Source organism: Simochromis diagramma, unplaced genomic scaffold (assembly GCF_900408965.1).
Source record: "Simochromis diagramma unplaced genomic scaffold, fSimDia1.1 OVJJ01000688.1, whole genome shotgun sequence".
Taxonomy (NCBI): domain Eukaryota; kingdom Metazoa; phylum Chordata; class Actinopteri; order Cichliformes; family Cichlidae; genus Simochromis; species Simochromis diagramma.
The window spans coordinates 108636-134429 of record NW_024387262.1 but is presented as its reverse complement, the minus strand read 5'-3'; the positions used below and the strand labels follow the sequence as shown (position 1 = coordinate 134429).

Here is a 25794-nt window from a genome sequence, read left to right as displayed (position 1 = left end):
AAACTATGAAGCGCAGCTTGAATCTACAGCTTATAATGAACTGCTTCATTATGATTGCCCACTCTGCAGAGATGAACTAACAGCTTCTCTCTAATGTCACGTGACAGTTGTGTCTGATATCGGGCTGATATGGTGCTTTGAACATGTATTTGTTTTACGTGAAAAAAATTCTGTTATGTCGATTTTAATAATAAATAATTTAGATGAATAAAACGTTCTTGTGTAAACATGTGCCATGGTGTGTTCTCCTGTTGCTTGTGACTTCTTGTAGTTTGTTAGTAATAAAAATACACTAAATATAACAATGTAAAGCACAATATTATAATAGGTTGTGAGTATTGTGCTGTGAGGTCACTGCCTCCACCTGATTATGTAATTAACCAGCAGACTGGTACGTTTATATATAATATACTATAAGTTATATCATTATAATTATGTGTACATCATATTTCTTATGTACATTTTAGACCTGGGAGCAGAAATGCTGATGAACTGGTTTTTATTCAGGAACAGGCAGAGCGTCCTCTCTTCCTGGCTCCATGTCTATAATTATGTCACACACTGATTCGCTCTCACAAAATCACCAAAACACAGCACAAATCCCACCAATGGTTCAATTCCTTATAAATCATTGAATCAGGTACTGAAGCAGTGACGTGCTGAATGAAGCTTCAGACGTCATTGATCACGTGACTCTGTTCAGTCAAACCAAGCCTCAGCACAGCGTTTCTGAAGCAGTGTGTTGATTTTTTGACACACGTGCCGGAGCTTCAGCTTCAAACGGGCCGTCACCATCAGAGTTGCTGGAACCATGTCCCACTACTGGCTACTCTGTTTTATTCTGTGTTAAGTTTTTGAATGTGAATTTTCTGTGTTAAGAATAACAAAGAAAATGTAATGAAGTGATTTTAAAGTTTAAACTTTGTGTTAAATCTTGTGAGTCAGAGAGAGAGATGAGGTGTGGGTGGACATCAGATGATCAAATGTCAACAACCTGATTGGCCCAAGTGTGAAGATGTGACGTCCAGTGAGGGAAGGGGGGAGAAAGGGTGAGCAGGTATAAAAGTGAGGTGAAGAAGAGATTCGGGGTTCTTCCCTTTTGTCCTCTGTGAGATGAGCAGTTCAGAAGTTTGGATCTAAGAGGTTCACAGTTAAAATTCCAGCAGAGACGCTAAAAGGAGAACCACAGTCCAACCTGTGAATGTTTTTAACCCTTTGTGAAACAACAAAGGCATAAATATGATCATATCAATATTATCTACTGGGTCAGACTCATAGGATCAGGGATTAGAACTCCTTTTATCAGAGAGATGAAATCTACTTCCTGTACAGGGTTTTTTTGTGGGCCTACCGATCGACAGAAACTAGAGTCAATAAAAAAACTGGACATTGGCTCAATGTGTGTGTGGCACAGGCAAACAAGGACTGAGCGCTGTGTAGTCCCACATAAAGTCAGACACCTGCTCACCCTAGGTGGACCATGGCATGGTCTATATGGAGGACACAGACACTGCTGAAAACATGACTCTGTTTGGTTTAGATGATCAAATGTCTTTACTTTAGGAGGCTGTGGCTCAGAGTACATTCACATAATGCCTTTGAATAAATGTAAAAAGCTTGTTTTGCTCCTGCTTTGATTTCTTTGTCCAGGTAGAAATTCTGCTTTTTGCCTCTAAAATCTGAAACAGTTTGAAACAAAGTTTGGCGCTCTAATCCTCTCTGTGTTTGTCCTTTGGTCAGATGGTGATATTGAATGAAATATTCCAGTATTCAGTAGCTCAGCAGCTTTGTAACATGTGGTTTTGCACACTGTTCAAACCTCAGATGTTTGTGTAAACAAGTGTGGAGGACACAAACTCACGGGGGGAGGAACGACATTTACTGTTGATGTGTCTGACATTTAGTCTCCATGAGTTCTCATAAGACTGAAGAACTCTGTGATCTCTAACATGCAGCTGTATGTTTTGAAATCATGTGTCTCATTCTCTGGACTTTACTAGACAACGAGTGAAGAACATATAACGAATATCATCTTTAAAGTGATGAATAATAACTCTGCCTCTGTGTCTTCATAAAAAGATCGTACTTCTGAAAGGTCAGAGGGCAGCATCCACTCTGGGTTTACACAGTTTTGCAGCTTTAGCTCTTCTGAAGTTCAACACCTGCTTTTTCAACCAATCAGAAGCCAGTATTGTAGAGAGTTCATATTTCTTTTCATGCAATTGAATCATTTTGAATGTTTAGGTGAATATTTATATTTAGAGTATTTCCTCGATCAGTGTCTTCAGTCCTGACCCTGAGTGCGTACATTTAAAAATAAAGTGATATAACTTCTTTTACATTACTGTGAACTTCTTGTACAGTTTGACAGCTGATTGTTGTCGTGTTTGTCGTCATATGAAGATCGTTTCCTAAAGAGGACTGAACAGTCATTTAGCCTCTGGCTCCATCCATGAATCTGATGTTTGCTGTATAATCTGTGCTGTTAATAGTGTAATGGAACATATAATTTGTACATATAATTTCATATGTAATTATGATGATCTTTACCCATTAAGATTTTAAATGAACGATAAACAAAGGCCAAGAAAACTGAGTTAAACTCCTGAGTCTACTATATATTTGCACAATGAAGAAATGAATTGTTTGCACCAGTAATAAATAATCAAATATATCAAATTATCATCAATTATTTAAATAAAAGAACCATCGCAACAAACAAAACAACAATTAAACAGAGAGTCCTATAAAACTTCAATTTCAAACATCCACATAAAGTTAAACTATTAAACTTTAACTGGGTCAGACTTGTTACTGCATGCTGTAACCAAACATACCACACCCTGCATCATGTGATTGGCTCTTGGTCGCTCTGTAAGAATATTTCTTTAGTGCCTCCCTTCACAGATGTGTCTGTATCAGGATGGGTCTAAACAACATGGTGTAAATGCAGTTGCTGGTGAGCCTCATTTCCTGTAGGAGGTGAACAAGAGCAGAGATCTGTTTCCCTTCAGAGCACAGAGGTTGTTTCTGTTCAGAGGAAGTGAAACTGTCTGACAGTCACTGAGAGACGGTGAAACGGCACAGCACATGAATCAAATGGATCAAACAAAATTCTGCTGTTCAGTCTGTTTGGATCTACTGAAGGATCCGGTGACTATTCCCTGTGGACACAGCTACTGCATGAACTGTATTAAAAGCTTCTGGGATGAAGAGGAAAAGAAGAAAATCTACAGCTGCCCTCAGTGCCGGAGGACATTCACAGCGAGGCCTGTCCTGGAGAAAAGCACCATGTTAGCAGATTTAGTGGAGGAGCTGAAGAAGACTGGACTCCAAGCTGCTCCTGCTGATCACTGCTATGCTGGACCTGAAGATGTGGCCTGTGATTTCTGCACTGGAAGAAAAATGAAAGCCTTCAAGTCCTGTTTAGTCTGTCTGGCATCTTACTGTGAGAAACACCTTCAGACTCATTATGATTCACCTACATTCAAGAAACACAAGCTGGTGGAGCCCTCCAAGAAGCTCCAGGAGAAGATCTGCTCTCATCATGATGAGGTGATGAAGATGTTCTGCCGTACTGATCAGCAGAGTATCTGTTATCTCTGCTCTGTGGATGAACATAAAGGCCACGACACAGTCTCAGCTGCAGCAGAAAGGACTGAGAGGCAGAGAGAGCTGGAGGTGAGTCGACAAAACATCCAGCAGAGAATCCAGGACAGAGAGAAAGATGTGAAGCTGCTTCAACAGGAGGTGGAGGCCATCAATCAGTCTGCTGATCAAACAGTGGAGCACAGTGAGAAGATCTTCACTGAGCTGATCCATCTCATCCAGAAAAGAAGCTCTGATGTGAAGCAGCAGATCAGATCCCAGCAGGAAACTGAAGTGAGTCGAGTCAAAGAGCTTGAGGAGAAGCTGGAGCAGGAGATCACTGAGCTGAAGAGGAAAGATGCTGAGCTGAAGCAGCTCTCACACACAGAGGATCACATCCAGTTTCTACACAACTACCCCTCACTGTCAGCACTCAGTGAGTCTACAGACTCATCCAGCATCAATATCCGTCCTCTGAGCTACTTTGAGGATGTGACAGCAGCTGTGTCAGAGGTCAGAGATAAACTACAGGACATTCTGAGAGAGGAATGGACAAACATCTCACTGACAGTCACTGAAGTGGATGTTTTACTGTCAGATCCACCAGCAGAGCCAAAGACCAGAGCTGGATTCTTAAAATATTCATGTGAAATCACACTGGATCCAAACACAGCAAACAAAGAGCTGTTATTATCAGAGGGGAACAGAAAAGCAACATTAATGAATCAACAACAGTCTTATTCTGATCATCCAGACAGATTCACTGCATGGCAGCAGGTCCTGAGTAGAGAGAGTCTGACTGGACGTTGTTACTGGGAGGTGGAGTGGAGAGGGGGAGGAGTTTATGTAGCAGTTGCATACAAGAATATCAGCAGAAAAGGAGAGGGCTATGAATGTGGATTTGGACATAATGACAAATCTTGGTCATTAAATTGTAACAACAACAGTTTTACATTTTGGTACAACAACATCCAAACTCGTGTCTCAGGTCCTCGTTCCTCCAGAGTAGGAGTGTACCTGGATCACAGAGCAGGTATTTTGTCCTTCTACAGCGTCTCTGAAACCATGACTCTCCTCTAAGCGTTCCTACGGTGAAATACTTAATCTAATTACCGTTTTTTCAATAGTTAATTCCCTTACTTCTCGTTACCTAAAACTTAATCATATTACAGTAACGCGTTACTGCCCATCTCTGGGTAAGACAACCATATCCAAAATTCTTGTCGTCAAGCAAATACAATATAATAACTAAGAACAAGCAAAATATAAAAACTGTAATCTTTATAATGAACTGAAAGCTTTTTAAGGGTTTCAATGCCCAGAAATTTCACTTCTCATTTTAGCCGCACATAAACGCCGTGCAGGTGGTGTCAGTATTTCATCCTCCGGCTTCAGGATTTACCACAATCGAGTCGTTACCTCCGTGTGTTGCTATCATATGGGCATCATTCCAGACTGTGACTACAGACAAGACTGAATCTTTACGACTCCTTCAGGCAGATGTAGGTCTCCTTAAATGTCTTATGTCAAGAATGTTAATATGTTGCTTTTGTTGTTGTTTATTGCCACAAAATTACTAAATAAAAGTCCCCCCCCATAATAGTTTTGATCTTATTAATGAATAAAAATAAAGGGGGGTAAAATAAATCTTTATTTTTGTGATGTCTCTGCTGATTTTTCATAAATGTTCCCTCTGACATTGGCTCCTCTATAACAAATAATATTTAAAGCCAAACGTACTGAAACTACTAAAAACTACACTGAAGAAGAAAATTCACTCTGGAAGACTAACTGACACTAAACTGACCTTAAAAAGTCAAAATGGAATGAAAATAAAACTAGAAAATTCAAAACTAATACTCTAGTAAAAGGTCACCTCCATCTTTTATCTACAGTCCATGTATTCAGTAGCATGTCTTCTTTAAAAATAAGGGTTAATCTTTATTTAATTCAAAATGTCATTAATATATACACATTAAAATAAAAGTCCCCCACTTCAGAGTCTGTTTCACCTTAATTAGACTAGTATAGGTAAGAAAAATAGAGCTGAACAAGTGTTTTTTAAAGGACATTTAAAGAACAGACGAAAACTTCGAATTTTTCCCATTTTCTGATTCTTCCTCACAATGCTCTTTACTGTCCGTTCTTATTCTGTGCTCTCTTTATGTCGCCGATTTGCATCCAATCCACCATTCACCCAAAACCACTAACCTTTACATTTCCTTTTCTTGTAACAGACGGGCTTTTCTTTAAAAAAGAAAAAAAAGAATAAACATCCACTGAGCTTGCAAAGCATGCATGAAGATAGTACATTTGCATTAGAACGTTTCCCCCGCCCGTCACAGCAGCTTCCGAGAGCAGCGTCCCTTCTGTTCAGTGCACTAAACCCAATCTCCGAGTGTACATGCTGCACGTTTATGGCTCGGTTTCTTTAACACACAATCCTCACTCTCGTTTCAAACAAACAGTATCGCTCACATCTCTATATGTTACCTTAATATTCTTTCATTGCACATTCTTAAGACATTGAAGTATCATAAACATCTCTAAGAGTTTGACTTTCTCTTCTGCTACAGTCTTGTCTGCCAGGCTCAATACTGGCTGAACAATCCTTTCTTTGCATCCATGAGCTTATTTTCCTTTGCAGTGACTCAACCGAAGCACAAGAAAATGATCACAGAATTATAAGTAAACATTATGCTGGAAATAGACATTAACACTCTGTTTTTTAATTGAAAGTGTAAATATATATTTTTTAAGTTTTAAAATGAATGTAATGCTTTGAATTATGGATGGATACTGATAAGGATGTAATGATTTATTTCTGATAAATCTCCTGTAAGGTCTCGAGTTCCTTAAAGGTGGAGGAAACAAAACTCATACAGTAACCCAGAGTTCATGACACTGAAACTTTTAAGTGGCACTTTCCCGGTCGCGGTGTACGTGCAGAAGGCTGATATCAGAACGTGAGCTGCATTTGTGGATATGAACAAATACAAACTAAAATGGCTGAAGGTGTAAGGCAGAAGTTTCCCCTCAGTAGCACAACGCTGGAGGACCCAAAAATCTCTCCATGTTCAGGATCGGAGATCCTGTGGAGAAAATAAAACAGCACATCAGACTAATACTGTGGATACGAATCCTGACTGACGTCTGTCATTACGTATTCTTACCTGTTAAGTCACTTGTGTAATGAGCCCTTTTTCAGGTTCGTGTTTATCATCCAGCTCCTCGTCAGAGTCTGAACACGAAAGGGAAATCGTCAGCGTTTTTATAGAAACACCACAGAAAATGTAGGATGATAAAAGAACGGTGGAGCCAGGATTTTAACTGCCAACCTTCAGATTAGAAGACGACCCCTCTGAACCCGGACGGCTCAGGTATTCATGCAAACTAAATGTATTATCCTTAAAGACATTAATGGCATCTACAACTGCTTAATAGCAGATGATGCCCTTCGCTCTTATTTTGAAAATCCAGCCACTGATAACCAGCCTGACAATTCCCGTCTTGTCAGGTTTCATCATTTTTAAATTTTCTTGTTTATTGACCTGTGTGAAACAACTGAGGCGCGCTTGTCTTATCGTCTGCAGGAGGCTGCAGGTTCAAAGCAGCTGCAGGAGGCTGGTGTGAGAATAACCTTCACTTTTAATTCTTCACATTTTACAGAACGGGAATTATTTTTTGTATTTTGTGTTATCGACTGCAGCTCTGCTTCTGCTCTGGAGAGTGTCTGTGTCTGCAAAGGATGGGCCCACCCATTGTAGGGAAGGCTCACTGCAGAGGCAGCTGAGTAATTGAATTATTTTCTAAGCAATAAGATGTCTGCAGATGAAAAAAGCTCCTTTCACTGTGCAGTGAAACAAATACTGAAGGAGCTACGCCACTCATTTCTGGTGTGAAGTGCAAAGCTGGAAATCGAACAACTCTAATATAATAATAATAATAAATATAATAATATGACAATAAAATGAACTGTATATCTTCATATTTTGTGTCTGTGCGCTCATTTAAATGGGAATGAAGAGTCAGAATCATCAGACTGAGCAGTCTGAAGGAGCGACAGCTGAAGCGAGTGTGTCGGGTGTGTTTGGGTTTGTCTGATGTCAGTGGGAGGAAACAGACCTGCCAAAGACTCTGGCGGAGAGTAGAACTGCCCATCAGATAAGGACCTGGACCCAGGAGAGGAGCCCTACTTGTATCTATGATGGACTGATGTCCTGAAACACAGAAGGATGAAGGAAGCAGGAATAACTGCATCAGCAGGACATCAATGAGGTTAGAATAACATAACAGTGGTGAAATAACTTTCATTTATCAGGTGAGTAAACACATTTGCAGATTTTGTTCATAGCATATAATTATTAATAATTACCTGTGAAATAGCAACAGGAAGCTGATGCATTACACTTTTTACTCTAACATTATAATAAATAATTATAATATTAACTTCTTATCCCATGATCTTTTTATTTTAAATAAAACAACTGAATAAAATTACTCAGTATGTAGCTTTGAATGTTCACCAGCAGGTGGCAGTGTTTCACCAGAGCGCCTGCTGCTGTTCTTTATCGTTTTCTTGTTTCTTTTTCATTCTCCACTCAGAGGCTCTTGAGTCATAGTACTTGTTTTTTTCACATTCTTTTGCTAACTTAAAGGAAGGTTTTAAAAAGGAGCCTGTAAGGTAAACGATCTGTTGACAGAGATCACAGCAGTGACAGCAGCAGTACTGCAACAGTAATGAAGGTGCCTTTTTTATTATTAGCTCAATTGAGACTCACTGTTTTCGTCTTCGATCTCCTGAGGCAGGACCTTGAAGTCGAGCAGCCACGTTTCTATCCAGGCCAGAACGAAGGAGATGATGGCAGCAGGTACCCAAAGGCCCCCTGACTCAGCAGCTACACAAGAAACACACACGTCCCAATATGAATACGTAATTCTACACAAAGCATACAAAATCTGACCATTTAAAATTTAGAAGCTGCAAAAACAAATATTTATTATTGTTAAGCAGCAGCAATTACAGGTTTCCTGTACAGGAAGTTTGCTTCACTTCCTTAAATCCTCATACATGTTTGCATCGCCATCGGGGAATATGGAGCAAAGACTGCAGAGGAAAATTAACTCCAACAACAAACTGTCCTCTAAGAGGTTTTTGTGTGTGGACATTGACACCAATACTAAAATAAATAAAGATATTATTAGAAGTAAAAAACTAAAGTCAGTGCAACATTTTTGTTACAAACAATGAAAATATTAGATGTTGTCAGGTTTCTTAGATCAAAGCTTTAAGTACCACCCTGTTTTCTGAGGTGCTGTTAAGGTGTGTGTGTGTGTGTGTGTGTGTGTGTGTGTGTGTGTGTGTGTGTGTGTGTGTGTGTGTGTGTGTGTGTGTGTGTGTGTGTGTACACCCAGGAGTGCAGACAGTTTAGGAATTGTAAAGCTTTTTCTTACCTCGACAAAATGACTTTAGCAATCAGGAAAGCACAGCTGACTGCAGTGGTGATCTGCACAAAGACAGAAAACATCAGAAATGCTCATGCTGTTATTTTTGCTAATATTTTAAACAGAACCCCTTTGACCTGAAAACATCCTCATGTTAATGGTCTTTAACTCTCTAAATATACTGAATATAATGAAGTGAAATGGAAAATCACAGAATCAGCCTGTAACAAACACTGATGCCCCCTGATGACATATTTAATGCACAGAAACAAGAATTAGTGCATCCTCCTGCCAGACACTTCACTGTGCACCCAACAATGTGAGCTCTTGCTGGGCAGCGCCCTCTGCTGGCGCAATTACAGAAACACTGTTGTGGCGTACAGCATTAAAACCTACCGCGATGGCCCACCAGTGACGAAGCTTGCAGACAGCGTAGGCCAGGATGAGGACGGCAAACCTGAAAACTGCCAGCAGCTGAGGGAGGGGAGGAAGGTGAAGGTGGCACAGAAGGAGGAGGGAAACAAAAAGGAAGGAAAAAATAGTGAAAAAAAAACCCCACATAAAATAAATGATATAAAGTTGATCATTTAAAGCAAAAGAAAGAACCTTACAAAGATGTCGAAGAAGGAGGCGTGGTAGTCGTAGTGCAGGACTTCTTGTTCCAGCCGATTCTGAATGCCGCCGTTCACCTGACAAACACAAACAGCTCATCATGACAAATACTCTGAATGTTAAAGTTAACCCTGACACAACTGAGGCTAAAATGACCTGAGTGAGGCAGTTATATTCTTTGTTACTAGAGGAATATTTTATGTAAGTTTATTCCATCTAAAATAACAATCATAATTTTTAATACAACACAAAACATGAGAAGTTTGTAGGATTCAAATAAACATTTGGGGTTAGGGCTGTGCGATGACCAAAATCTCATATCCTCATGTAAGACATTTCTCATCCTGATAACGATGTACATGACAAAAAAGGGCTTTTTATGTAAACTCTGTGAATCTTGGGCAACCCGACTTGTGTGAAGTGTTTTCAGCTGGGTGTCGTGTTCCTGGAGCTGAGTGTTTTGACCGGTGCATGAAACCATATGTAACGGCCACCGTGTTCTTTGTATTTATTACACGGCGTGCTGCGAGGAAAAGCCTGTTCTAACGTTTGAGTCTAAGGTTTAGTTTGAGCACCTGACGGCTCTTTTTTGCTTCTCATCTGTAAACTCTGTCAACAACCTTTCACATGATTCTTGTGTAGGTGGTAGAAGAGGTTTGTCGTGTTTGAGTCTGTGGTGGGAACCGGTTTGCGGCATAATTTGCATAGTAGAGTTTTCTGGTGTGTGTCAGACTTTTCATAACCAAATCAAGTCCATGCTACAGGGGCCGGCCCTCATTAGGAATAAGGTCCTCGTTTTGTTTTGACTCGTCCTTCTGTTTGGAGCTTCCTGGTTCTGCCTCATATTCACTGGCCATGCTGGTATTCTCTGCGCCCCGATGGAAAAACGTTGCCGTAAACAGCTTATTTTGGAAACCACGAAACAAATGATAGCGTACAATTTGAAACGATAGTTTTTTCATTTCGTCATCGATATATTTCATCATATCGCACAGCGCTATCTTGGGTCATAAAGGACCTCGCTCGGTGACTTCCTCTTGATTTTATGCCTTAAACTGAGAGCTGGCTTGACAACATCAGCAGTGCATCAGTTCTCTAGAACCAACAGGAAATCTGAGGGTGTTGGTGCTATATTTAAAGTCTCACTTCAATAAAACAGCACTCATATCTGCATGTATTAAAAAAGGACATGAAAAATGCAGCGGCAGACAGTTTGCAGACCTCAGCTTCACCTTTGCTTTTGATGACCTCAACAGATTTTTACTTTCTGGCATTTTTCACAGTTCCGCTTCCAAAAATGAAACGCAACTGCATCATTTTCACTCACTGAAACAATCCTGCTCTCATTTACAGCTTTCACCATTTTAGACTCTATTTGCAGATCTCCTTTGATGCCTTTTTTTTTTTTTTAAATAATGGGCTCTCCCTCGCTCAATAACACATTTTGCACAATGAGTCACTGCAAGATGCATGAAGTTAACCACAGGATGCAGAGGTTAAGCTTACAGATCTGCAGCACTCGCATCATTTCCTAAGCACAGCAGCTGAAAATCTTCCACCCCACTGCCAATGGATGGAAATCATCCGTGAGGCAGAGGAGGACGAGATAGATCAAGAAGAGTAACTTACAGGAACTATAAATAAAGGAAATGTTATTCTTGTTTGAGAAATATCTGAAAGAAAGACAAAGAGCCTCACACTTCAAGTTTCTTATTTCATGTATAAATCCAGAACAGCTGCTCAAATTTCACCTAAAACTCGTGTTCCTGGTTTTGTTCTTCCTCGTCTTCCTCTCAGATTGTTTCCATCCATCGCTGGTGTTGGTACACTCTGATCTGAATTAGCTAACAATATGTATAACTGGAAAATCACTGTGCTGCAGTTGTGTCTGTGAATCTTTGCCGTGAACTGATGTTTCTGTGCATCACTCTGAGAAGCAGTGCGAGTCTGTCATTTTTGCAAAATTAAGAAACAGCAACATGAGGTTAGAAAGATAACGTTTAAAGATATTGTGGTTTTAAGCACTGATAAAATGGTTTAAATGTGTTTGTGAGGTTCTGCAAATATACTTCGAGTAAGGTTGTTTAGCAACTGTGAGAAGCTACAACTCAGACGAAGTCGTGAGTTTTAACATTAAATTGGCAAAAAAAAAAAAAAAAGACTTTTGCTTCATTTACAGTTAAAGCTAAAAGCTGTCAGCATTAGCTTGTATAGACCTAACAGTGAATAATGTGCTTTCACCTAAACAACAAAATTCAAAACTGAGCTCAATCAAATGTGAAAAATTACCACAGAAATACTGCGTGGGTGAAAAATGAACTTCCTTTTGTTTCAAATGTCTCTGAAATGAATCTCTCTCACACAGTTTCAGATTAGCTCAGTGTGGCTAAGGTTAGCACTGCCAGAGTAAAGCAGCCGATAACCGTTTGACCCAAGAGATGCAAAACCACACTCCATGGTTTGGATCTCTCGGGTCAAACGGTTATCGGCTGCTTTACTCTGGCAATCTACTCACACAGCTGCTCTTTTTCTAGATCAAAGTGATAAAGAAATGCGATCTGTCAGTCCCCGCTACAACATCTTAGACTCAACAGCTAAAAACCTTTGTATGTTGGTAAATATGAATTGAAATATGAAATAATTCACTTTACCGACTAAAGAGTGCAGCTAGTTGCACACAAAGCTGGGATCAAGATTTCCCTTCATTACTTCCTATACTGGTCTTCGTCACTGTGCTATAATTAATATTTCGATTTATATGAGATGATAATGTACATTTTTATTATCATCCTAAATAGATGTTTGAAAAACTAGGTACATTAAATGAGACTGGAGGATTTCAGCTTTTTGTGTTAGAGGGCTGTGAACTCGACTCTCCTCTGTGATAAACACAGAAGCAAACTAAATGAAAGAGCAGGAACTTGGACTGAAAACACAAAGTACAGGTCTTGCTCGCTAGTTTACTCAGTTTTGTGATCAGCTGCAGTGGCATCATCGGCATGAGTGGAATGAATTGTTAGACAGAAAGTGCCACACTGTTGAAGTCAGTGGCTAAACTCAGCTCTGGAATTTAGCTCTCCAACAACAACACGATCTGCAACATATTCAGAAAGTCTGTATCCAGAGATTCTTTCTAGAACTTCTTTTACGGCGCTTGTACACAAAGAAGCTGCTCCTGACCATCAGAGGGAAGATTAATCAGAGGCCAGAGATTAATAATAACTAATGATTAAATGCAGAGTGGTGTATAAACACCATTAAATTCCAACTGCAGTGCTCTTATGTTGAAGGCTGATTTTTTTAAATCAACAAACTGCCAGCAAAAATACAACATCGACATCCTGAGTTGTCTTTGGTTGGCTGGCAGCTCCAACTTAAATCCAGCCTACATACTAATGCACGCCTCATATTTGAGAAGAAACAATCAGGATAGAAAAATGATTGATTACCTAAATAATCCTGTGGTAACAGGATTATTTTGGAGTCCTATGATTTAATGACATAACTGCTTCATCAACATTAAGAAAAAGAAGCATATACTTACTATAATAATGTGTCAGTTATTGCACAACCAAGACGTCTCAGATGTGGTTTGTATAAAATAAGTTAGTATTGTAATTATGAGCATAATACTGGTATTAACATGGAGCTATTCTCCTTATTTTCTGCTACATAGAGATTTTTTGTTGTTACTGACCATTTCTGTTATTTTAGTTTGAAACATTATTAAATCAAAAACACTGTTAAAAACAAAAGATTTATATAAAACCCCCTCAACGTGATCATATGCAGCAAAAGATTTTAATTTGCACCCATTAGTATTGCTGACAGACCTATACTTAGCCTATACTTAGCAGGGTGCGTCACCTTCATCACAGTGTCCAAATGTGTTTTTGAGGCAGAAATTGCAAAAAAATGTATCTTTTCATAGCAAAGGTATTAAAGGCAGTAAAGGCATGAACCCTGTCTGAATGTTGGGGTTTTCTCTCCAATACTGTTGGGTCTTTATCTCATAATTATAAAGCACCTTGAGGCCACTTTACTAACGATATATTAAAAAAAACTGAACTGAATTAACACTCAGCACTACTCCTCCAACTAGTCCCACAGCAGCTAGTCAAAACTGAGTAACGTGTTCAGTGTTACAGCTGAGAGGAAGGAAGGAAACTTCTTCACAAAAAAAAAAAAAGTCATCAAACTGTTGAGTAAAAGCTGCTCAGGATTAAAGTCATGGATGATGAAACATTCTCCATTTTGAAAGTGAGCAGGTTTGCAGTGCATTTGCAGGGTGCTCTTCTAGTTACACAAAAGAGAACAAGTCCGTCTCTCGTGGACAGTTATTTTAGTGGCCGAGGTCAAATGGAGCATTCTGGGAATGTGTGCCGCAGTCAAATCACTTCCTCAATCAGCTGCATGACCTCGATCCACTCGTCCAGCACGCAGGCTGTCCTGCTTCTGCTCGACCTTGACACAATTCAGTTCTCCAACTGTAAAAGTTGTTTCTCGGTGCACAACTGCAGGCATTTTACAGTTCCAGAGCGATAAAACACAGTAACCTATCATGACCGAGAACGACTGACAATAATGTAACGGCTTCCTCACGATTAATGGTTAACAGACCTGTTTTTAACAAGTCAGATAAGATAAAATAGTAAAACATGTAAACAGGCAAACTGAGCAGGAACCGTATTAAAATATGTGCACAAGATTAAAAAACTTTTTTTTTTCTGTAGTTCATAAACTCTGTTTGTTTGTGGTATCTAAATGCACCCTTACAGGAATGCGTTTGATAATTCTGCTGACTTTATCCATCTCTTATCGTGATGGCATTTTAGTAACATTTTTTCCTAAATGTTCCTTCTGGCTTTTTTCAGATGTGACATTTACAGAAAAAGCAACAACGCTGAGTAACATCTTCAAAAAGGAGAGCGACAGAGTCCACTTGGCTTAATTAATGATTGCTGTCATCTAAGAAGATAAACATGTTCAGAATAAATTAAAACTTTCAGTCAAATACTGTAAACAGTTCAGAGTCCTGGAGGACACAAACACTGCTCCAACATGCTGGACGCTTCAATACTGCAGCACGAGCCTGTAAACTCTCCATTAGTTTAAATCAGCAGACCCTGAGATCACGGTTCAAAGCAGAAAAAAACAAAGATCGGCACCCTGCACATACTGCAGCATTTCAGTAACTAAAAACCAGAAAAGTTCCTGCAAGAGCTCCTCCCAAACTGCCACCATGATAAAAGAATAGAAACAAACAGATGTATGTTTATGTTTTTATCTGGATGGGTTAACAACACTGCCGTTTGTTAAAGACAAGAAATTCTTTCCTTTTAAAACAAAGCATGGATGTAATTTGATAAAGTTAGTTAGCTTTCTAACACTCATCCAGATGTTAGTGGTGGGGCAGTGCTGAGAAAGCACAAATATTTTGGTTTGGTTAAAATATCCTGTAGCATTAATCTTATTGCATATTTTTTTATAGTCCATTTAAATAAATGTGGAGGAGGACAGTCTGGTGCAATCTGGCCGCTGCGTTGTATGACAGCGCACAGATCTAATCAGGTATATCAACGGGTATACCTTTTTAATCCATCATAAAGGACGTTGCCATCTGCGACTGATTTACTTATGGACAATCCTGTGGCTCTTATTTTGAAAGTTCAGTGTCTATCTGCTCTACCTTTATTCTGTCATCACTACCAGCCGGCTCTCTGGTTATGATGCTATTCTGGGAGTTCTGTAGTTGCTTCTCCAGAGAGTCTCTCATCCAGCTGTCTGACTCCACCTAACTGGACTGAAGCCCTCAACAGAGTCCATCTGCAGAACCTGCACCATGTCAAGAACTGGCTTCTGTACCTCTATATGAAGCTCACCAAGAGCAGAACGAGGATAGCTGCCGCAAACTGATGTGTAAGACGGTGGATTTGGAGCTCAACTGGATGAGAGACTCACTGAAAAGGCAGCTGGTTTTATTACTCAATGATTTGTTGTTACAAAGATAAAAATTGTGAACAGGAAGAAGTAATGGGATTACTTCTCCCTTGTCACAAGAAGTCACCACAGCAGGTAGATGCCTTTCCTGAACCAAACCCAATGGGATAAGCGTCTCCTTCTGGGATCTTTCACCTGGTAGGCGAACCACTGTAAACCACGATACCAACTAAACCACTTGATAGTTTAGTTAAGAAAAAGTCTGTACAGATAAGGAATGTGCATTCTTCACCAGCTTTAAACCTTTGTTCACATGTAATGCCATATTCCACACTTTGCTATCAGTTGTGTACAAATCGGTGGCTACTCATGAGTTCCTCTGAACTTTCATACAACTGAGCTCAACAAACAATAACTGTCAGTCAGCAGAGGAAACTCATTTTTCCTCCAAAGTGATTTAGTGCATCAGAAATCTACGGTGTGTTTATTTTTGTTATTCAGTTCAGTTGTGCGTCAAGCTGACTGCTGTTAATCGTACCGATCAGGCACAAAAGTAAAAGCAGATAGGAATGATACTGTCAATCCGAAAGTCCACCACAAGCTGAAAGAAACGACTCTAAATGCTGTAAAAGAACAATAAATGTTTTTCCACAAAAAAGCAAAACCAAAGGCTCTGAGCCTGGCCTTTTAACAGCTTCACCTACTTTGGAGTTTTTTAAAAACTTCAATACTAGCGTTTTATCTTTCCTGACTTTGTTTAACTTTACTTTTAAATAACCCTTTAATCTCTGGGAAATAATAAAATCATCTTCAGTTTTAGTTTTTTCTTGAGCAAAATACATAGAAGACAGCAGATGCATCCAATAAATTTCTCCCGAGTAGGCTGACTCAGTCAAAAAGGCTCACTGTCTGGTGATACATCTTAATCTCGTGTGGTTTTACATTGCTGTAAAAACTTTATCACTACAGATATCTAATAAAAAAACAAAACTGCTGTCACAGCCACTACAAAGACAGACTTACATTGAGTTCTATGATCCAGAGCATGGTGACGAACAAGAGGTCAAAGGTGACAAAGAGGCAGAAAGTCCTCCTCACATCCGAGATGCATTTCTTCTCTCCGATGTCGTACGCCTCCAATCTCACAGAAACGGCCGGGGAGTTGACAGACCCCATGCCTGTTCTGACAGGGATCTGTGAGTAGCTACCGCTGCTGCTGCCTCCACGTCGGCCTTCCATCGCTGGCCACCCCACCTGGGCAGGGCTGGCCCCGCCTACTGGTCAATTTTAGGAAAGAGTCAGAGGTGGAAGATCATTGGAGCTGGAAGCGAGGCTGGTGTTGGTGATGTGGAGTCACTGTGTGGAGGTTAAAAGCATCACTGCATCTGTAGAAAAGAAGATGAAGAAGGTAAAGAAATGGCAATCTCCTCTCAGGGAGCAAACCTCAGCGATTTTCTAAAGCATCTAAGTCTTTGTAGACATAATAAAAATTCTGACAATCGTCTGCTTTTTTTTTTTGGAACAACATAGTAAAGCAGAATAAGCTCCATCAGGCTGTGGATTTACATTGTTGAGTTAGATTTTATAACGATTTGTTCATAATACAAAGCTTTTAGAGATCTTTGGACTTTGCAGTGCTAAGAGTGTTTATGTTTCTGGTTTCTGAGATCAGGGGTCCGTTCTTCGTACCTCGCTTACTACATCCAAGATCAAATGACACATCCAAGATCAAATCATCGCGCCAACTTTGAGCTCGCTATTCCGGTTCTCCGAACACACCTGTTGTTGACGATTAGTACAGCTGGATGAAGTAATGTGAGATCACTGGGTGGCTTAAAAGGGGCTACGCATCGATAGTAGAAACATTGATCGGCAACCCTTTGATTGGTCGGCGAAAATGTCGAAGGAGCGCGTTCAGTATTTTTCGGCAGCAGAGCAAGAACTCTTGATTGAGGGATTTCAGAAGTTTCAGAGTTTAATTAAAACGCAAGGGAACACTGCAAAGGCTGCAAAAGCAAGGAGAGAGGGCTGGCAGAAAGTTGCTGACAAATTAAACTCGTAAGTAATGTATTATATTATATTATATTACATTATATCATATTATATTGTATTACATTATATCCTCTTTCACATCAGAGCCACGACAGGACCCACTAGAACATGGGAACAAGTAAAAGTGAAATATAAGAATATTCTACAGAATGGTAATATTTATCACTTTTAGTCTCTTGGAAAGAGACCCTGAAATAATCTGTTTGTTTGTTTATAACAGCAACCAAGAAAAGGGCAGGGCAAAAAAAGACAGGTGGTGGTCCTGCACCCCCTCGCCAACAAGTTGGTTAAGTAGATAATACCCTCACGGGAAAATCGATATCTCTCTATGAGCACACTGTCGCGCTGAGCTAAAGGATCCTGTCTGTCCCGCAATATACGCTGAGTTCTGAAAACTCTCCTTATCAATCTTGCACCTTCCGCAATGGGTGGCTCGCATATACGGACAGGACATGGCTGCGACAGACTTCCCAAATCCACCTTCGCTTTTATAGCCGTGGTCTCTCATCTTGATTACAAGAAGTAATTTACTATTACTACTCTAAAATATGAATTACATCTGAAATAATCAAATACATGGAATAGAATGATTAATAGTACATTTCCCTTTTTTTAGGAAATGACCTGTATGTATCTGTATGAAATCAATAAAAGAATCAAGTACTGCATTATCTTTAGTTACATTGATAATATTTATTTATGGTAAAACAGTGGGAAAATATCGCTGTTCCTTTCGTATAAATGAAGCGGACATACCTGAGTGGCCGCGATCTAATCCTGTTTACATAAAGTAAACCTGCTCCCGAGCAGGTTTACGCTTACGGATCTGTTGCTATGACAGCAAGTCCCGGATGAGCTTCGGAGAACCGAACGATCCAAGATCACGCGAAATCGTCAACAATCAAATCCAGCTAACTTACTTAGCGAAGTACGAAGAACGGACCCCAGAGCTAAAAACAAAACAAAACAAACAAAAAAAAAACAAGTACAACACAAAACCCCCAAAATCTAATTCAAACCACTAGTCATGCACAAAACCAACCATATATATGCAAAGTTGTTGATGCTCTCTGTATGGTTGCCACTCAAACTCCTCACCGTATCTCAAAGACTGAACCCTTCAGGAGAAACTCATTTCTGCTGCTTGCGTCTGTGATTTCTTCACTACTCAACGTTTCTGAGATGCAGATCGACTAGTAAATCAAAACGTTCACCTTCTGGCTCAGTTCTCCCGTCACCACCACAGTCTAGTGCAACACCTGAGGTGTCGGATGTCAACTTCAAATTGCTCTTTCTCTTATAACTGAGCTTAAATTGGACTTTTCTACTAAAAAAAAAAAAACCCTGTAAAAATCACTGTCACATGACCCAGAAAAAGATTTCCGTTATCATCTAACTTCAATGACTTTTGGACCTCACACCATTAAACACTGTTTACACTGTCTTTGTTTTAAGGAACTGAAACCAGTTGTGCTTTTGCTTTAACTGTCAGCTGCTCTGATACACAGAAAAAAAAAAAAAGGCAGGATGGAAACGTGATTTGTACAGTCTGGTCCCAGGAGGTTTTCTCTGGTGATGTGGTTTCACAGTCTTGTGACTTTCATGTTTTACATGAATTAGTCTTTTTGGTTCACAAAATGCATCTATTTTAGGGCTTTAGTCAGGTTTAAATGACTGTTAATTACCTGAAAAATAAATCTGTTAAAAGAACCATTCAGTCACTTTGTAATGGGACGTATCTTCAGCACAATCGTATGTACTGTGCACCTGAAACTAATATCGTTAACCATTTGGCGCTTCCTTCTCACATGCCAGAGAGCTATTACAGTTACACCGCAGATGGTGTCTAAAACGATTTAACCCTCAACTTCCTAGCAGTTGCATCATTACATTATTTCAGCATTTGCAGTTATTCCAACTGTTTTATTAATCCTTAACATACTTTTCATTTACTTGTTCAACTTTACAAAATGCCAGTCAAAAAAAAAAACAAAAAACAAAAAAAAAAAAACAAAGTATACGGGACATTGACTGTCATTCAAACCTGAACTTTACCCAGTATTTTCCACATAAATCAGCTAGCACCAACATTAAAACCAATTACATTTGCCACGCTGCAATGGATCCTGGTTTTTATGTGGATGTTGTTTTCACACAGACTGCCCTACTTAAACATTATTACAGCCAAATTACACCTCCCATATGGCAATGGCAATTTGGTGTAAACGACATAAAAGAATGAACATCTTGCCTTGTATTAACATTTCAAGTTGCTGATAGCGGTGTGAGAGTGTGGAGAATATTTTCTAGGCATACTTTGAGCCAATTAGTACCAGCTTAGCATTGTTTAACCACCACAGCCCAGCTAATGCTGACCATGTCTATCACTTTATAACCACACTGTACCCATTTTTTGATGGCTGCTTCCAGCTCAAATCATCTCAAACTGGTTTCTTGAACATGAAGATGAGTTCACTGTACTCCAATAGAGCATCTTTGGGATGAGGTGGAACGGCAGATTCAAGTCAACAATTAATGAACATGACTTCATGACGCAGTTCTGTCAGCAACAGGGGTCATACCTGCTATAAACAAGGTGTACCTAACAAAGTGACCAGTAATTGCATATATGCTGTTATGATGGATGTTTATAATAAATATTAACTGAGAGAGAAAAGATACACCAAAGCTACTCTAGGGTAATAACAAAACGAGGGAAATTAACAAACTACATCTAACTGTTTTGGATTCAGAACAATTATTTTCAGCCTTTTATAAGGATTAAAATTTAATTCTGGATTTATTTTGGCAGCTTGAACTAGTTAAAGAAGATGCTGCCTATCCTGACATTTACATGAAAAGTCAAAACTACTATTTAAGCACAATGACGACAGACTCCAGGCAGACAATCCTGTAAAACATGCAAATATGAAGCATCTCTGATGGCTCAACACAGTAAGAAGAAGGGATGGAAATGATGTATAACTAGTTGAATACTGGAATCAGTGTTTTAAGCTGTGATGTAATAAACTAGTGCTGGGAAAATGAAAAAGGAAGAAGACAAATGTTTCCCTTTTGTGTTTTCCCGATTATGTGTCCGATATTTAAAAAAAAAAAAAAAAAAAAAAAACCACTATCTATCATGTACAAACTCTTTACAGGAATAAACCTGAAACCAACTGTTCTGCTGGGGAAGTTTTGTAAGCGGTACGAAGTTTAAAAAACAACATTCACCTGAGGGAGGCCCCCAGGAGCTCAGGTCTGACTGGTTTCAGCGACCAGAAACTGGAATGTACGGTGAGCAAACTGTGTTAAAATGCAGTGACTGATAAAAGACGGATGAGCACCATCACCATCACAATTAGTTGATCAATATTCTCAATAATATAACAAAAGGCTTTCTTACAGACTGTATTATAATACAAATACAAACCACACATGGATTATTGCATGGTCCTGAAGCCAGCAGCGCCCTTGGTCATGAGATTTGTTTTAAATGTTTGCTGTATTATTGTTTTTAAATCATTGGAGTATACAGATTTTAAAAGTGTTTTATGATTACAATAGTTCGTAAAGTAGCAGAAGTATTCACACATCACAGTGACGGAGGTTAAAGGTTAATTATCAACCTTCTGTGGAGGAAATAAGGTGCTTGTTGTGCATTACGTTCAACATTTTCCTAATGTACCTTCAAACAGCTAATACCGCTTGAGCATTCCTGTCTGTGCCTAATGTCAAGTCATAGTCATGTAGTTTCTCTTTTCAAGTTCTTCTTGATGAAAATCACACTTTAACCTTTGACTTTCATAAATGATGTGACAGACTTAACACCATGTTAAGTCTATTTGGCAAATTCTGATCAATTATGAAGGATTATCCAGAATATTCTGACCGGCTACCTTTGATAACGCAGAAACAGAAATCTTGAGTTGTGGTATCAGGGTGCTCAGCCCACAGATATTGAACTTCACATACCCCATCTGCCTCCATTTGGGACTGCAATGGCCTTAAAAACCCTACACATATCTTCCCTACTTAAGTGCAGCCTTTTTTCTAATGGAATTACAATATCGGCATCTGGTCTCTGACTTCTCATCAATTGTGTGGGCGTCCTTTAGAGGACATTTCATCAGAATAAAGGCAAATACGGTGGTGCCTTTATCTGCAGAAATATGTGGCCTGTAGCCAGTGGGTGGGGCACCACATGCTCGCTCTCACTGTTAGATTGGATAGAAAAGTCTGCAGCAGGACAAGCGAATATTAATGACGTTTCTGAGTGTTTCGATTCCATCAAGAACAAAAACAAATCTTAGCTAACCAACACTCACTGGGTTTTAGTGGATTACTATATTTCACAGAAATATTACAGAAACAGTTTCTTTGGTACAATAATCCAGCTGTGCAGAAATCAGGGAGTCGGGAAGAAGCAGCTCATTAAATTCTGTGCTTGTTTAAGACTGAAGCACATATTATATTATCATAATACCAGAGCTGAACTGGATGACTCATTCCTCATTAAATTACTGCAGATGTTATTTAAAAAAAATATATATCTAAAAGTGAAGCTGCTTGTGCTGCCACCTAAACCAATCATAACGTGGCCTCAAATGTTAAAGTAACCTTATGAGCAGAATCTGATATAAGAGACTATCAGTTATGGAGACAAAGATAAAGGCAAAAAAAAAAAAAACTGTATTTAAATTAAATAAGCAAACTGATATGAATGAACCTTACATTTAGATAATACAAATCCTCAGCAAGAATAATAAAAAACAAGCAAAAACAAATAATAAAACAAACCTCAGCTAACGTGGAAGCTACACTGCAAGGTGGTCTGTTTAATAAATAAAATGTGACAGGTCACATACAGGACCATTAACATCTCTGTAAACAGAACTCAGCTCCCACAAAGCTCCAAATGAAGAAAAACTGCATCTGCATGCAGAGAACTGTTTGTGGAGACATCCAGCATATCGACGCACAGTGAGTGAATGATGAAGAACAAACCATAACGAGGGGCAGGGCTACTACACTGCATTGTGTCCATCAGGTTAAAAAAAAGGAAAAGAAATCTGTTGGCTAATCTACACCATATCAATAACAGCTTCCTTAAGGTTTTAAAATGCACTGCAGCTGCATTTTAAAACACATCTACAAGCACTCTAAACTTAGCAGTGCACATATGTTTCATGTTTACACTCAACAGAGAGACACATCGTTGATTAGATCATCCTCGTATTTCCTCAGATAAAAATGACGCTTCCTTGCAGCCTGTTGAAAGATATTATACTACTGTGGTTCCTTGATGAACTTTTGACCGGTTCTGTTCTCAGATTATCAAATCACCATCAGCATCATCCCCATCATCTCTGGAGCAGGTTAGCTAAACTAAAGTACCCAGTGTTTTGATTTGGGGGGGGGGGGGTCACAGGGACTTGTCCACTTGTAATGCCAAAGAAACACACAGGTATGAGTACAGAGGTACTATGAACGTAGCTCACTTCTTACTGGAGTATATCACCATAGTGACTTAAACTGTAGAGCAAACCTGCTTCAGAGCAGGTTGTGTTTGAGATTACGGATCAACAAGTATGAAATCACCACTTAGCTACCAATCAGTTCTCTGGAAAACTGCTTTACAACAAGTACCTGAAAGATCCCTTTGGACTGCTGTGCCATGGATAGTGGGAGGATCTTTCCATTGATGAGCATCAGTAGTCTAATCAGTTTACATTCTTAAATTCAACTTCATTCTTTGACTTTTCCCATTTGTCTGCAGAACAATTTCACAACATTTTGAATTCCTCTATAAACATTGATCTCGTTTTTTTCTTTTGTCTGCAACGCTTGTCCCTAGCATGTCCTCGTCCATGAAAGCATTTAATCTTATCTGAGCAATTCCTCTTGGTCTCCTGTATCACTGCTCATCATTCGACATGCTTTTCCCAGTATATCCACGCCCATTTTTGTATTTATGCTTGTATTTTCTCCCAGACTGGTAAACATCAACAGAGCTCAGCAAAAGAACTTTTAGTTCCTATTTCAACTTTATTAATACAAGTGTTTAACCTTTTCATGTTTATAGTTTTATCTTTCTTTGTAAAGTCAGCTGTTCTGCTGCTCTGTATGTGATTGGTCAGATGCCCCCAACGCCACCCCTTTCATGTAAACAGGCTAGTAGCTAAAATGGGAAACCCTGGTTTACCTTATAGAGTTGATAACTAGCGTCATGTGATCACTTAGTCTGATTGACAATGTTGGGATAAGTTAATCAAGATAACAGAAAGATTTCTTGAGTATGATGAACAATGAATTTAACTCCTAAATGTGACTTCCTAACACAGAATGTGATGACGTCATACGCTTTGTACTTTGATGTGTGGTGATTGGAAGTGTCTGTGTGGTGCAGCCTGGACAGACCAGACCAGCTGCACCACACAGACACTTCAAACCTCACCCGAGGACAAAAAGCACAAGAACAACAACAAAAAAGAAAGAAAACAAACCTTAGAAACATGCAGGGTTACAGGAGAAGCCAGTCGTGCCGAGGTGAGCCTGTGCGAGTCTGAATTTAACTCCTATTTATGACTTCCTACCAAAGAATGATGATGGGAGAATTTCGATTGATTTATTAACAGATTTATTACGCATTAGTTTTATGGGTCTGTTCCACTTAAGGTCAGATTGGTGTCTATGAACCAAAATGAGTTTCACACCAATGATCTAAACTCATGTCATGCTCTCAAGGCCTGATTTTATTTTAGTAGTTAAAATGGGTCTAAAATGAGGAACCACGAGTCCAGATGCTGCTGCTACTTTGACCGTCACAGGGAGTCACCTGAGCCTGTTTGGCAACTTAAAATTCCCGATCAGAGACCGAAAGCGCACCGCAAACACCTGCCTAAAGAGGCGGAAATGAGACCAACAAAACCCGCAGCAACACGGCGCCGGGGTATTTAGCACAAATATATGCCATTAAACCAGAAAAATAACAAAATGAACGAGGTGAAATAAAACGAAACAAACACTCACGGTACATCTGCACGAAGCCATAGCAAACCCGAGCGGTTCCTTTGAAAGCTAGCTAGCCATTTTGTTAGCTTAAATTCGTTTACTAAAACCCGGTTTTTAAATTCGACCTCCTACAACTTACCTCTAAAACTCGCTGTTTCGGGTGTTTTTTTTAATATGCTGTCATCCAGATGACTTCAGCGGGGAGAGATCAACCCCAGTAGAGCGGACAGCTCATCTGTTTCCTCCTTGTCTGGTCGGACAGGATGGAGTAGCTGCATTAAAATAAACTCCCGCGAAGGACTCTGGGAGATGTAGTATGCAGCTGGACCAACAGCTGAGCGCGGACAGAGTGGTCCCCCTGGCGGCTGTTACTGCATAACTACACACAAAGTGCTTTCCATATCAAAATAATTACAGTTTTCTTGGTTATTATCATAATTATAATTTAGTTTTAAGCTTTTTTTTCCAGTTCAGTTCATTTGCAGAGAGACTTTGCTTTTCAGTTTAGTTCCTATTTGAAAATGTTCCGTATTTGTTTAGTTTTATTTATTCACGTTATCAAATGCAATGACTTAATTTAGCTTGTCGGTTTCTATTTATTTATTAATGTAAAAAATGTTCAGTTTTATTTGCTTTTTAATACTCTTAGTGCTATTATTATTTATTATTTTATTTATTTATTTATTTTTACAGATTTTAAAGTTCTGTACTTAAGTAGAAGTACAAATACTACTTTTAAAAAATAAAAGTTTAAATACTGATTCAACTTCTCTATTCAAGTAGAAGTAAAAAAAAATACAGGGTCCGAAATGTACTTAAAGTAAGAAAGTGAAAAATAGTTCTTTGCAGGATGTTTCAGAAGAAAGATTCTGGGTGGGTAGATCAGCAAATCTGATTTTCCCTTCAAACAGCTATACATCATCATTTAAAATACTTCAGTGCTTACAGTTAATGCAGACTCAGGCATGGAAAGGCTGGTGAAACGCGATGACTTTTAGTCGGTTAATCGCTGCATTTATGTTCGCAGAATTGAAACGTTCTCCAGAGAAGTATTTTGAAACACCTGGATCCTTTTCGTAGTAACTGTTTATAGATTCAAACATGTCTCAGAGAAAACAACCCTGCAGATTTCTGAGGTAAGTT

At 39.2% G+C, this 25794-nt stretch overlaps 1 protein-coding gene and 1 pseudogene across 1 annotated transcript; one reads left to right on the top strand and one right to left on the bottom strand.

Annotated features, from left to right (window-relative positions):
- The first annotated feature begins 3099 nt into the window (after positions 1–3099).
- LOC120715345 (tripartite motif-containing protein 16-like) lies at positions 3100–4668 on the top strand. Its single transcript, XM_040002284.1, has one exon. It carries the CDS (start codon positions 3100–3102, stop codon positions 4666–4668), a length of 1569 nt encoding a protein of 522 aa, XP_039858218.1.
- A 1815-nt stretch (positions 4669–6483) lies between these two features.
- On the bottom strand, positions 6484–24913 carry LOC120715353 (annotated as a pseudogene).
- Positions 24914–25794: the final 881 nt, after the last annotated feature.

What these genes read in the sequence shown, in the direction of transcription:
- LOC120715345 (XM_040002284.1), top strand. Translation starts at nt 3,100, where the DNA reads ATGGATCAAACAAAATTCTGCTGTTCAGTCTGTTTGGATCTACTGAAG.